Source organism: Branchiostoma lanceolatum, chromosome 13 (assembly GCF_035083965.1).
Source record: "Branchiostoma lanceolatum isolate klBraLanc5 chromosome 13, klBraLanc5.hap2, whole genome shotgun sequence".
Lineage (NCBI taxonomy): Eukaryota > Metazoa > Chordata > Leptocardii > Amphioxiformes > Branchiostomatidae > Branchiostoma > Branchiostoma lanceolatum.
Window position 1 is genome coordinate 12,034,323 of NC_089734.1, and position 12,922 is coordinate 12,047,244.

The 12,922-nt window shown below is 39.2% G+C and overlaps 2 protein-coding genes across 8 annotated transcripts in view; both read right to left on the reverse strand.

Annotated features, from left to right (window-relative positions):
• Positions 1 to 1,209, reverse strand: part of LOC136446791 (transmembrane protein 198-like) — a 42,550-nt gene extending 41,341 nt beyond the window's left edge. The window contains exon 1 of one of the 2 annotated variants that reach the window (XM_066445364.1): positions 1,112 to 1,209. The gene's annotated coding sequence lies outside the window, so the exon portion shown is untranslated. The remainder of the gene's footprint in view (positions 1 to 1,111) is intronic. The other variant, XM_066445368.1, reaches the window with a different exon arrangement.
• Positions 1,210 to 2,398: 1,189 nt separating this feature from the next.
• Positions 2,399 to 12,922, reverse strand: part of LOC136446824 (growth factor receptor-bound protein 14-like) — a 45,694-nt gene continuing 35,170 nt past the window's right edge. For 4 of the 6 annotated variants that reach the window (XM_066445425.1, XM_066445427.1, XM_066445423.1 and 1 more), the window contains 10 exons: positions 12,654 to 12,764; positions 11,814 to 11,912; positions 11,309 to 11,398; positions 10,696 to 10,743; positions 9,885 to 9,953; positions 8,875 to 9,000; positions 8,329 to 8,422; positions 7,551 to 7,638; positions 7,082 to 7,175; positions 2,399 to 6,194 (listed from right to left, as the gene is read on the reverse strand). In XM_066445425.1, coding sequence (XP_066301522.1) covers positions 5,973 to 6,194; positions 7,082 to 7,175; positions 7,551 to 7,638; positions 8,329 to 8,422; positions 8,875 to 9,000; positions 9,885 to 9,953; positions 10,696 to 10,743; positions 11,309 to 11,398; positions 11,814 to 11,912; positions 12,654 to 12,764 — 1,041 coding nt within the window. In that variant the 3' untranslated portion in view covers positions 2,399 to 5,972. The remainder of the gene's footprint in view (positions 6,195 to 7,081; positions 7,176 to 7,550; positions 7,639 to 8,328; positions 8,423 to 8,874; positions 9,001 to 9,884; positions 9,954 to 10,695; positions 10,744 to 11,308; positions 11,399 to 11,813; positions 11,913 to 12,653; positions 12,765 to 12,922) is intronic. The other 2 variants (XM_066445426.1, XM_066445428.1) reach the window with 2 other exon arrangements.

The window sequence follows — 12,922 nt, forward strand, 5'->3', positions numbered from 1 at the left end:
CAACAGCTTGAAAAGACTCTTTTCTAAATTCAACAAGTCCTTATCCAAAAGGGCAAATCAATCAATCAATCAATGAATATTTATGATATAACAAGCAGATCCAGTGTCTAAATTGTTGATATCGACATCAAAATGGAAGAGACTTTGGAAGTTTGACAATACACCTGTAAAACATAGATATTTTATTTTGAACACCTCTTTTAAAACCAATCTATATCAGTATATGTCCACTCCTATAACAACCTTTAGGGAAGGAAAAACACAAAACATTTTCCTACGCCTAGATTGTTATTTCTGGAAACTCCCCTACACAACCTCATCTCCTGAAAACACACAACCAGCAGCTGGCCCTTACAACTTGTCTGACTCCTCAAGATAATTTCTGGGTACAGAATCCCGGGCGCTGACCCTTCCTACTCCGCCTGATCTCTTCATTTTCCTGCCGGACACAAAAGGACTGGACACCGCGATTGTCTGAAGCGGCCATCACCCACTGTGGGGGACACCTCGCCTTACATGTACAGACTAGTCTGGGCACCAAAATATAGACTTATGTCCAGCTTTGTGTCTGGACAAACCATGAGACTAAAAAGCCGTTTACAACATCTATGATCAGACTAGATGATGCTTGTAATTACGTCAAATGGCGAGACAAAAAATCTGTGTCTTTTTCAGCGCAACGAAAAGGCAGCAAAGGATGGATTTATAAATGTGTATTCATGTCTCTAACGTTATTTTAGACATCAACAACAGCGTTATGTTATTGTGATCTAAACATCTGTATTTCAGATGTGGACTGTAAGAAATATCACCCTTAGGAGGAGGGACGCTTCTCTATAAATCCTAGGCGCAGCTAGCTTTGTAAGATTAAACGGGTCGCTCAAAAACAACAACAGCCGGACTTCTAAAAGCCAGCCGCCTGGCCAGCCGACATGCCGCAAGAAAAATATATAAGGCACAGGAAAACCGCCCGACTGCGGCCCAGATGACAAGTATTTCCGCAAATACGGGCTTTTCCTTTCACATATTCCAGTAGACTCCCGTTCTAACATGTTTTTTCGAGGCGTAATTAATCAGAGAACGGTAAAAATCGGTGAAAAGAAGAGCTTACCGTTAGTTTTGGCCGTCCCCTAGCCAGCTGAAAAGCCAGACCGTTGCTGCTCTTACAGGATGACCTCCGACCTGCCTGACGTCATTTCTTTACCTCGGGCTGGCCCAGCAAACAGTGTTGACCAATCAGAGGCGAGAATTCGGGGGATTTAAATATTCGGGCGAAATCGCGCATTCTGATTGGTTGGCAATTTAGGGGTATCCCCCGCACAGGTGACTACAGGTGTTGCAATATGGGGAACGTGCCTATGTAGCAATTGTAAATATTTTGATGCAGCTGCGCATTTTTTAAAAACTCCTGATTGATTTAATCAAAATATGAAGTAAGTTTTTGTGGAAATTGTGTAAACTTTATTTTATGTGAATTGATAATTAACTTTCTAAGGTTTCTTGAACTTGGGGGTGGGGTAGTCATTTCCTGTAGAGCCGGAAGTGAGTAAGAATGTAGACAAACGTTGAACAAAAGAAACAGCGCTGGGGGCACAAACCTCTCAGACGTTCCTACAATGGATATGTCTAAAGTGGCTTGTTTGCTAGACCAACCCCCCAATGCACATAAAGGTATATAAATGTTTTTGTGGCAATGTCAACATCCTCTAAGTTATGTTAGGTTGGTCAAAGTCAAGGGCGGGGTGGTAAGGTGCGTTCTGAACATGCATGGCTGGTGGATTGTAACTAACATTACATGTACAAATACATGAACATACTGTAAATGGTTGAAAACAAAGTGAAAACTGACATTTGCAAGCAAACGCAGGATATTTCTCCCATCTTTTAATTCCAAAAGGAGTCATGAACATTTGTGTACTGAAAGGCAAAATCCACTTTAAACAACTTTCAATCTCAGTGGTGCTGGTCATCTACAGTTATTCATATTGATAATGCATAATCTCTGATGCTCTGATGCTCGCAAATGATTGATTGATATCTCCAAGCAGATCATGAAGAAGAAAAATGCTCACCACTAGAAAGACATATAAAATGCTGAAAAAAAATGTATAAAACAAGCTGAACCCTACATCTGCTTGGAGATAACACCTGCAGTGCTCTGCTTTGGAATATCCATTTTCAGTGGAATGTATTCTTCATACAGTAAAATTTAGAGAAAAAAACTGTCCCTTGATTCAATTACCTATTTACTGCCATAAATCATTGAAAAAATGATTTTATTCACAAAATTAGAATTTTGCTTTGTTGCAGCGGACACTTCTTCCTAACACAATTCTTTCTAACGTTACACTTCACTTCTATATAAATTAACACCATACAAAGATGTCAGGAGACCAAGTTTTAACATCACTGATTTTATTAAGAAGGGGGTAAACCATTAATGATACTACACGGGTCCAGAAACCCACTTCCACAAGTTCCTCCGGCATCATTCAAATGCACCACTTTCGGGTGAATGCAAATTAATGCACACAAATATCCTGCACATTTTTCCAACCTTTTTCCTACAAAGAAAATAGACTCTGTTCTCATACACATTCATATTCGAAGCTGACTGATTTAACTTCCTACTTTTACTGTGTCAATATTGCTTTTAGTCTCATTCAGTCCTGTCCTTTGTAGCTCAATGCTCTACAGCAAGCAAAAACATGTACAACTATATACAAGAGGTACTTTATACAATCTTGGGTCACCTTTTTTTCTGCTTTGACATTTCAGTGATTTCAGTTCTAGCCCTCACCAATACTGGACCATTCAAACTTATTCCCAGCTCGAGACAATTAAAGCGATCACGAATAAGCAATCAAGCAAAGAAGCCCTTTCCATCAATGGGAAACATGCGTGCAGACTTGTATAGGTTGTGTGCTATATATCATTACATGTACATTCAACCCTGGCCATGGTCTTCTGAACAAGTATTCGCCAAGCAGAGGTTGGAGGAAAATATTGTTACCTTCGTCTGACTGGTACCCAATTTCTGACAGACAACTCCTTCCAAGAAGTCGGTTGTAAGGAGGCGGGTACAATGAGAGGAAAGTAACAGTCTTCTCCCTCCTCCAACTTCTGCTTGGAGAGAGTGTGAACAGGCAGGATTTGACAATCAAAGTTTCAGCTTTCCTAGCCCAAAATCTACTGAAGGGCATCTACAGGTAGGAGCACCCTATGTCCCAGCAAGTAATATTCAACTCATATATTACATCCATGGTCCAAGTGATCTGAAACACACCATAGCAATCTACTTATATCTTAAAGCAGCATTCCTTAACCATTTTAACCATCATATTTAACAATTACAGTGTGATGCATTGTACATATGGAGGGCCACTTAAAACTAGCCTTAAATCCAGCCATGTTGGGCCCCAGTCAACTCAAACCATCCTAACATGGCTGGATGCTAGGCCAACCTGTAGCTGACAATATTTTGCTTTCCCTTTGCAATTTTTCACAGGTAATAATCTATATTAAAGTAATGTAAACAAGTGTATATGACTGACTAAATAGTGACAGAGGACAAAAGTTGTTTCTTGACTTAACCTTTAGCACACTGAGAGTAGCCGTTTGGCACCCAGTTCCCTATTGGTTACAGAGTTAGGCAGCAGGGAGAAGGTTAAAGACAAAAGTACCATTGACTCATTCACAAGTGCATGAAGCGTTCTGATTTAAAATGTTGTTGGACACAGTACAGCTTAAAGTCACTAAACATCAATAATGCACTAAAACATAACGGCTCTTTTGACACGAATGTCAGTGTTTCCTGCAGTTAACTAAAAGTCTTGCATTGATTCCGTAAATGAAAAAAACAATCAATTTCCTACTTCCAAAGTGCGTTGTGACAAAAAATTGTTAAACAGAAGATGTGAAATTGTTAGAACTTCAACAGACAACAGTTTCATGATACATGTAACATTTTCTTCAGATATTGAAATGGACTAATCTACCATATGCATGTGGACAAGTTTCAAACTAGATTACATGATGTATAAGAAGAGCGGTCACATTGTACATGTATAATATTTGTTAGTGCATGTTGAGTACATGTATAGTGTAATGTAAACTATGTTGTGTAAATTCTAGGGAGGAATTTCTTGATTTTCAGTGTAGAAAGCATCAATGTTATCATCTCTCAATTACACCAATCAACTTACTGTGTTTCATACTTTTGACCAATGGTCTGAGCTGTTATTACCAGTTTGGGTTTTAAAAGAATGGAATGAGGCAACCTTTCTGATTGGTCACATAGTGTTTAGGGGAAATCTTGCATCATATCTTGGGGACATATTAGTAATTTCAGGGGGACAAGCCGCAAATTATGTTTGATATCACAAGTTTCCATCATAATCTTTATCAGAAGTTTTTGGACCATATGTTGTCGGATAAATATCTTTCATAATCTTCTTAAAATAACAATCCCTTAACACTCAGCAAGATCCCCATTGTTTTCCAGTGTTGCAATATTTAACAAAGGATGCTTAAGTTAGGTTGGTAAGTTGTCGTTGTTAGCCCTTTCAAGATTAAAACATGACTGTGTCATATCATTAAATAAGGTATAACAGTTTGATAAAATATTTGGCAGTGAGATATTTCATAGTTAAGATATTAGAGGGATTTGCCCAACAGTATGTTACTATAAAATATTTGTCTGATAACATTTAGCTGCAAGAATGGTAGTAGAGTTTAAAGTACTAAGAATAAGCTGCCCTGTGACTTTGCACAAGTAACATGTATGTTTTACACAATTGTTGTACTGTACGGATCTTTATCTACTAGTATATTAATAGTAGTGCGAGATACAAGTTCCACCTCAGCACATTCGCAAAACTAACAGGGTTTGTGCAATAAAAACTGTTGCGTTTTTCTGCAACACAATTTCTTTAACAAAACATTTTCAAGAACAAGAAATCAAATTAACTCGACCATTTAGACATAAAAAAACAAATAAAAATGGAAAAACTGAGAATTTTTAGAATAACTATTGCAGCAATTTTTCAAGACATTCTGAGAAGTGCGTTTCATCAAATAATATTTTGGAGAATTAAAATTTACCTCAAAATCATTCATGAATAATGACAGAAAAAATGAGTATTGAAAAAAGAGAAACCTTCGGGAAAAGTTTCATCAGGTTGGAAAATCATAAGATATCAGAATTTTTGCAAAAAGAATCCACAAAGAATGATGCTGATTACAAAAAGTGTCTGCAGTTTACTGTACATCTTAACTCTTTTCAAATATCAATTTGTATGTTCTTCAAGTAGAATAAAATGTTACTATACAATTTATTCCATGTTTCTAGCCAAAGTTTCCAAAAACGGTGATCTTTAAGTTAATTATCTGTCAGAAACCTAGAAGAAAAACATGTACATGTAGTGTCTACTTTGAAAAGACAAAATCAAACTCTTGCTTGAGAAATATGCCCTACATTTGGCAGCAGTTGTGAAAGTGGACGAAATCTTTTACTTATTTTCTACATGTATAACACAGGCTACCTTGGTTAGGCTGCTTGGCTCTCGCAAGAAGAAAAAAAGAAAAAAGTGACGAAATTTTTCCTTCATGTCCAACAGTGGCCAGGATATCTATATGTTAAGACATATACCTTCCTTCTCCTTATACCACTTAGTAATACAACATCTTTACTTTAAAACATCATAAAAACATCTCTGTGGCCTTAGCGAGATTCCTAAATCATAAAAGACGATCAATCCTTCGATTCTACCGATTGTCCAGCCGACAGCCAACTGTCCCTGAAAGCATCTGCTCATCAAATCAGCAGCGTCTGTTGCCATGGCAACAGGCCTCCCCTCATTCCTGCTCCACAGAATTATCCATGTTCGAGATGCATCTCGAAGACGAAGTAACCCGACGACATTTGGTCAAGAGAAAAGAATCCTGGCGCCATCGCGTGAGGACCGTCGGTGTCACGTCGCCGGCGCAGACTTGGCCTGGATGGGGAACGACACGAGGCCATAGTCATCCTCCTCGTCTTCCCGCCATCGCAGCCCGTTTCCCGTGCAGGGGTGCGTCAGGCTGTGCGGCAGCGCCCCCCGGTTGATCTGGTAGAACTCCACCAACTGCACCAGGTCTCCGAACTTCGTCTCCCCCTCGTCGAGCGAGTAGAACGTCTTATCGTCAATCATAGTCTGGAAAATACACCAAAAGACAAATATTAGCTTGAAAGTTCATCTGAACATGATGTCATCTCAGCGGTGGATTGCTTATTCCTTGACAAAGACTGGAGCTGTGCAGTCGAAAATTTGGTTAAGTCCAATTTTTGTGTTGGAAATTACAGCTCAAACTTGTTCCAGAAGACAAATATATTGTTTTCTACTTTCTCGATTGGGTAAATGGAAATTTTGTCATCTACAATGGAAAAAAGCGCTACAAAGAAAAGGTGAATAGACAGAATAAAACTTTATCCATCATTTTGTTCTATAAATTTAACAGTACTGTATGTGACCAAGCAATTAAGAGATAACTTTGCCAGACAAACAAACAAACAAAAAAACATAAATTAAATAATATGCTAAAATCATAAGATCAGTTGTTAAAGACAAGTTGTTAGAGACAAGAATGTACATACATACTCCAGAGCATGCAGGACAATAATTTGATTCACTGTGATGAAATAACATTTAAATCTCACCATATATATCTGGAGCCAATATAGAATGCATTAAAAAGGGCAGTCACACGGTCGATATACATCACCAATCACATCATCAATAGCGTAATTATGTTGATGAAGATCAGAAATCCAGGTAATGAGACACTCAATACAAAAGTTAATCAAGCAACTGGATAAGGTTTTGGCAGAGAGATGTTTCAGCATTCGTTATTTCAGTCACTGACATAAGACAGTGGATGCTGTCTGAAACATCTGACCGTTTTCAAAACTTATCAAGTTGCTTGAGTAACTTTTGTATTGGAGCACAATAACGTAATTTAATTAGAATGTCAGTAAATAAACTAAAGCGATATAAATTGGATGTGAAAAGTGAGGAATACCAGAAACCCAGAAACTACTCACCGGCTGAATCTGGTAGTGCTTTACTCTCTGGTCGTGGCAGAATGTGAGAACGAAGGTCCCAGGGAAGGTCTGACTCTCTCGCACCAGGTACAACCTGTCAAAGGCAACCATTCAGAGGACAGGGTCAGAGCAGGAGAGACTCTAAGCCATAGCAAGACATGGCCACTATACTGCAGCGCCCCCTGTTGACTACTTTCAAAACTGCAGGTGCAATGTTTTGTGATAGTAGCACAAGCATTGTACCTGCAGTTTTGAAAGTGTTCAACAGGAGGCGCTCTAAGTAATACTGATGCTTTACAGTGCAGACCAGGTACTGGCTTCTTGCTTTCCTTATCACAGCATATCTTTATGACAATGTAACAAAAATACAGATTTTTGAACAATGTACAAATAACACAGAATTTTGGAAATTTGTATGTTACAAGTCGGAAGAAAAAAAGACAAAATAGAGAGATGGTTTGGTACTGACCCGTCCACCATGCCCTGCATGTGCATCATGTTGTTGGCCTCCTCCCTGTTGATCCCATGATGAAACCAAGGTTGTGTCTGATGGACACCTGTCAATCATAACAAAGATTCATCATTAGGGTCATTAGGAGGTGAAGAAGAAGGCGAACGAAGACATTTTAGCCATTACTTTTCGTGAATGTAGTAAAAGTAATTAAAGGATAGCCCAAACTCTTATAGCACATTGGTTAGCATGACTTTTTCTGCTTTTCAGCAATAGGAAAAACAAAATCCTTTGTACCTGCTACTGTTCAGGATTATTTGTCTTAATATTATATGGAAAGTTCATATGCCTGAAGGCTAATTGAAACACATGTGGCAATGAACAGCAATTGAACCCAACACACTTATCGAGAAGGGGTGACCTGGTGTGCTTGGCTAAAAACGAGAGCTGTACTACGTACTACTATAGCTACGCCAAAAATAATTACTCAAGCAACTGGATAAAATTCTGAAAATTTTATCCAGTTGCTTGAGTAATTATTTTTGGCGTATCTTACTACCTGGATGTCTAACTTTCATCAACATACTACTATAGCTATTTGAAAAAGCATCATGCTTCACCTTAATTGAGGATGACTGCTTAACCTTTTTTTAATGATGTTGTTGTAACAGGAGACTAATCAAACACTGGCTACATCTAGATATCTACAGAGTAGATGGGTCACAAAATCTTGCTCATCTACTTCTTTCTGCCAATCATATCAAGGCAGAAGCAGCCCTGTGTCAGTCATCCTCACCTTGGGGAGACACAAATCTGCACGATCGTGGTGACAGCAGCGGACTGTTCCGGGGACTACCGACAAGCGCTCTGGAACCACTTGAGTGTCTTTTCTGTGGGAGGACAAAAAACAATCAGTAAAATTTCTTGGTAAAATTTCTCAGGCCATGAGTCCATTGCATATTCAACTACATGTATTTCACTTACTGCTTACACACAAAATCGCTTTTCGTACAAACTAATCATTGCAGTAATTACTTCATCATGATCATCATTTCTTTCTGTCATTGTCGATTTTTCCTCCACAGTTTCTCCTTTCCATTATAGTCCTAAATACAGTCCCCATCAATTTCACACACACGTTCAGACACGCATGCACGCACACACACACTTCACACACACTTCACACACACACACACACACACGCACCCACACCCACACATGCACACACACACATGCACGCACTTATACACACACACACACACACACACACACACACACACACACACACAAACACACACACAAACACACATACATACACCATCACTTTTAGTTTGCCCCTTACCCTCCAGGATTGCCCCTCCTCCACAGCCACAGCCACAGCCTCGTTAGGGTTGGCGATGACCCTGCCTCGGTACCCTGTGAAGTCCATCGCCACACGGTTCTTTCCACCCGGACCCTGCGGACTTCTCTGTAAGGCAACAAATTACAAAATATGTAAGAACTGAAGAAATGCCCTCTCTTTCTTACTAGGTAGAAAAGTACGGCAGAAAAGTACAGCATAAAAACATATTATTCTCCAACGCTTACACCGAAGTCTTGGCATTAAGCTTCCCCAACTAGAGTCATTGGCTACCGATAGAACAGCCTGGAGGGCACTCATATCCAGACATAGTACAGCCTTTGAAATTGAAGAAGATGGCAGCGCCTAAATGTTGCAATGGTCAAACGCTGTAGGACAGCTACAACTTACAGCAGTCCTGAAAATGGACCACCAGTGTGCAAAGTGTGGACGTCTGTGCGCCTAAGTGTCGGACTCAGAAGCCACATGAGGTGAATGAGAAACACTGACAGGCATCTTCGACTTCGAAGGGCTACCAAGAGTGAAGACACCAAAGCCTAATCCTCTTGAGTCCATCTTTAGACATTATTATAAGTTTTCAGTGGCAACAGTTCTTTACATCAAACTAAGACGATGGGAAAAATTGGACTGGAGAGAGCCTTGTATGCAACTTTTGATGAGATTGGTTTTTGAGTAACACCAACACAAGACAGTGAGCGGACAGTTGCAAGGTTAGGTAGCAAGCACATTAAGCTTTAAATTTTGTATTGTAAGGTCAACATTGTTATGTCTTTGCCTTGAACAAAAGATGCTGACAAACACGGATATTACAGGGACCATCCAATGACAAGAAACTCTTTAGATTGACATTTGGCAACGTTTATGACTTGCTGTCCAAAATCGTGTGGTCCTCTTTACTAGACAGTGCATATGTCAAATTACAAAATGAAGACCCCAAACTTTTTTTGGGAGAAAAGCAAAGAAACACCTCAGTCACGAGCATAGTTACTCACCGCCCACTCTTCTTTGGCCTGGCTTTCCTGCATCAACATGCGCTGACGATAGCTCCCCAGGTTCCACTCCTTCAGAAAGACCACGGAAACATTTGGAAATCTGCTCAACTTCATGTATCATAAAAGCTCAAATCTTAAAATCTTGATTCATCATTGCAGTCGCCAAAGCCAGCTAGGAGTTTAATTTGTAATGCCGGAGTTTGACTGCAAGTTTTCTAAAAGACTGTTTTCACAAATCAAAACTAGTAAATCAGTAAGAATTCAACACTTTTTGTGAGAAATGTGGTTAGGTACAAGACAAACTGCATGCAAAGTGTCTTGAAAGTCCTTGCACTGTAACCAAACACTTGTTATACAGCAAACATAGTGATTCTAACTTGTGAAAATCAAATGTTTCAAGTTTAGCAGCCGATTTGAACCCAATGTTGAAATCAACATTTGATTTTTGATAAGTCCTGATTGTAAGTATCACTGGATGGTCCGTAATAAGAGAAAATTACACATAAACGTGAACATAATAGATTGTGATTGTAGGGATTAGGGGTGACCAGTGGAAAGCCAACTTGTGATAGAGCAGCACGTATGCAGAATGTATTAGTAAGCACTTAAGGTCGTGTTCGCATATTCAAGATCAATAGCCCATCTATAGGTTCATACAGTTGTGTCCAAAGAGATATCTTATGCAACTGCTGTGAATTTGATGCAACATTGACCAAAGAGGCCAAACAGGCTCGGCAGATATAATAGGTTTGGATTATTGTATGCATGTTACGTTCTGGATACGTTTGCTCGGTAGAGGAAGGAGGCCAACCTGTGGTATGGTGCAACGGCTAGGTCTCCAGACATTTTCAGGGGTGCGCTATAACAAAAATTAAAGCAGGACGTGTACAACACAAAAAAGAAAGGTTTGCATCAAGGTTGTCTCCATGACCTGTCCCTTTAAACTGGGACAGAGATTTGCTTGTTGGGACAGGAAAAAATTTCACCCCATCCGTGCAAAAATCCGAACTTCATGACATGTTGAAATTGATGAAAATGTATTTTTGTAATATCAACTTTAGAATTACAGATCTAGTAATGAAAATTAACAACGTAGGCTCCCAAACAATGGCTTGGATAGAAAAAAATTAAAAGCTGGAGACAGCCCTGGTTTGCATAAACTACCGGGTGACTTAAAGTTTTTAAAAAGCATGCAGTGCTTGAAGGTGTAAGCTTGCAACATGTCTACAACTGAATAACACCATATAGTACTTCACAGCTGGGAAGAATCTAGTATATGAAAGTTGACACGTTGAATGATGATTTGTTCTGATATCGAGTGAACATCAGTTTGTACAAAAAGAAGAGGACAACCTTAACCCTTGTGTTAACTGAACAAAGTCAAAGAAGATTTTCAACGTCCGTTTCTTGAAGGTTTTACTTACAGGTGAGATGATGGGACTGGGACAGCCTTCGTCAGAGAACTTCCAGGATTTCTTGGACAACTCCCAGTTCTTGTACAGCAGCTGTCCATACTGAAAATTACCAGATGTTAATGAAAAACCATTCTGTCACATGTATTGATTAGACATTTCTAACATCTACTCTCATATCATTATGCCACTAACCCAATCTATTGGACAGCAACAGGGAAAAATTATGGGTTGCTCCTTTGCTAAATTGGTATCACATTAGAAATTGCCATAAACATGGTGGTATCAAAAATGAGACATCTGTTGCTTATAACATCATTCAGTTGCTTTTCAGTGTACTTAATGGTATGAAATTTAGATTTTTCAATCTGCAATTATGAAATATCACTAAGTTATCAGTAGAAACGTGTAACAAATTCCCCAAAAAGACAAACAAAAGCAAAATATGTGCCTCATTATTATCTTAAGACTAAAGCATTCAGTAGCACACTGGCTCAAATGCATTATTACACAGTACCTTGGATATTCTGAAGGCAGTCAGCCAACACTGTCTTGTTCTCTCGTCTTCTGCACACAAACACTTGATGTCATGCTTTTCCACATTCTGTTTGGAGGGCTGTGGAACCAAAGATTGGACATAAGGATGACCGATGACACCAATAATCTTTGAAGGCAGTTTTGCAGGTAATCGTATTATAGAAGGTACATTTTGTATTGTTTCAAATCAAGTTCCTATAGTAAGTTCTTTCAAATTGGTAACAACAACCAATCTTATCTGTTTGTTACCAGGGAGTGATTGCATATTGTTTTGGCATGTCTGTCTATGTGTATTTCTCACCTACATTTTGTATGTCAAGGGGGTGAAGTCTGCCATCTCTGATTGCCTTCTTAACATACATGCATTGGATCACATCTAAATGCACATGATCGACAAGAACTTTCACATCTACTCAAATGTTCCCATATATTAAGCAGCTTTAAATGTCCCCCTCCTCAAAATGGGATTAGAACACAAAAGAATAACAAAAGATTCCCTTGATACAGCAAAAGATTACCTTGTTTTAAATGCACAACGACTTTTACATGAAATATTCCTATAAATCAAGCCCCCCTCCCAAAAATACTGCAGAAATGTTTGTGATGTTTTTTTGTTCGCAGTTTTCGTGGTAAGCACTTCACCAGGACCCTAAAACCACCGTGAGATTTTTTGGCCACCTACCCCTTGTCTACTATTGTCTCAAAAGCAAACTTAAAACCACCGCCAACACTCCATTTTCTCTCTACCGCAAACTAAAACCATGCAAACTTAAATGCATTTACAGTATTGGATCAGAGCATGAATTAAGAGCAAAAGAACCTTGATGCAGAAGCAGAATTCTGTCGGCGCCCCGAAGACCTTCTTCCCCTGCGTGGCCGTGTAGATCTCGCAGTCTGAGTACGCGCTGAAGCAGTGTAAGTGGCGCGGCTCCTGCAGGGACAAACATCAACAATACATCAAGATCTCACAACAGGTCTTGATTAAGATTTGGACAAGGATACCTGATCCGTTTCATCAAGTTACTGAATACAAATGTAGAAAGACTCTTTGTACACAACCAATTGATTTATTCAACCGACATTTCAGTA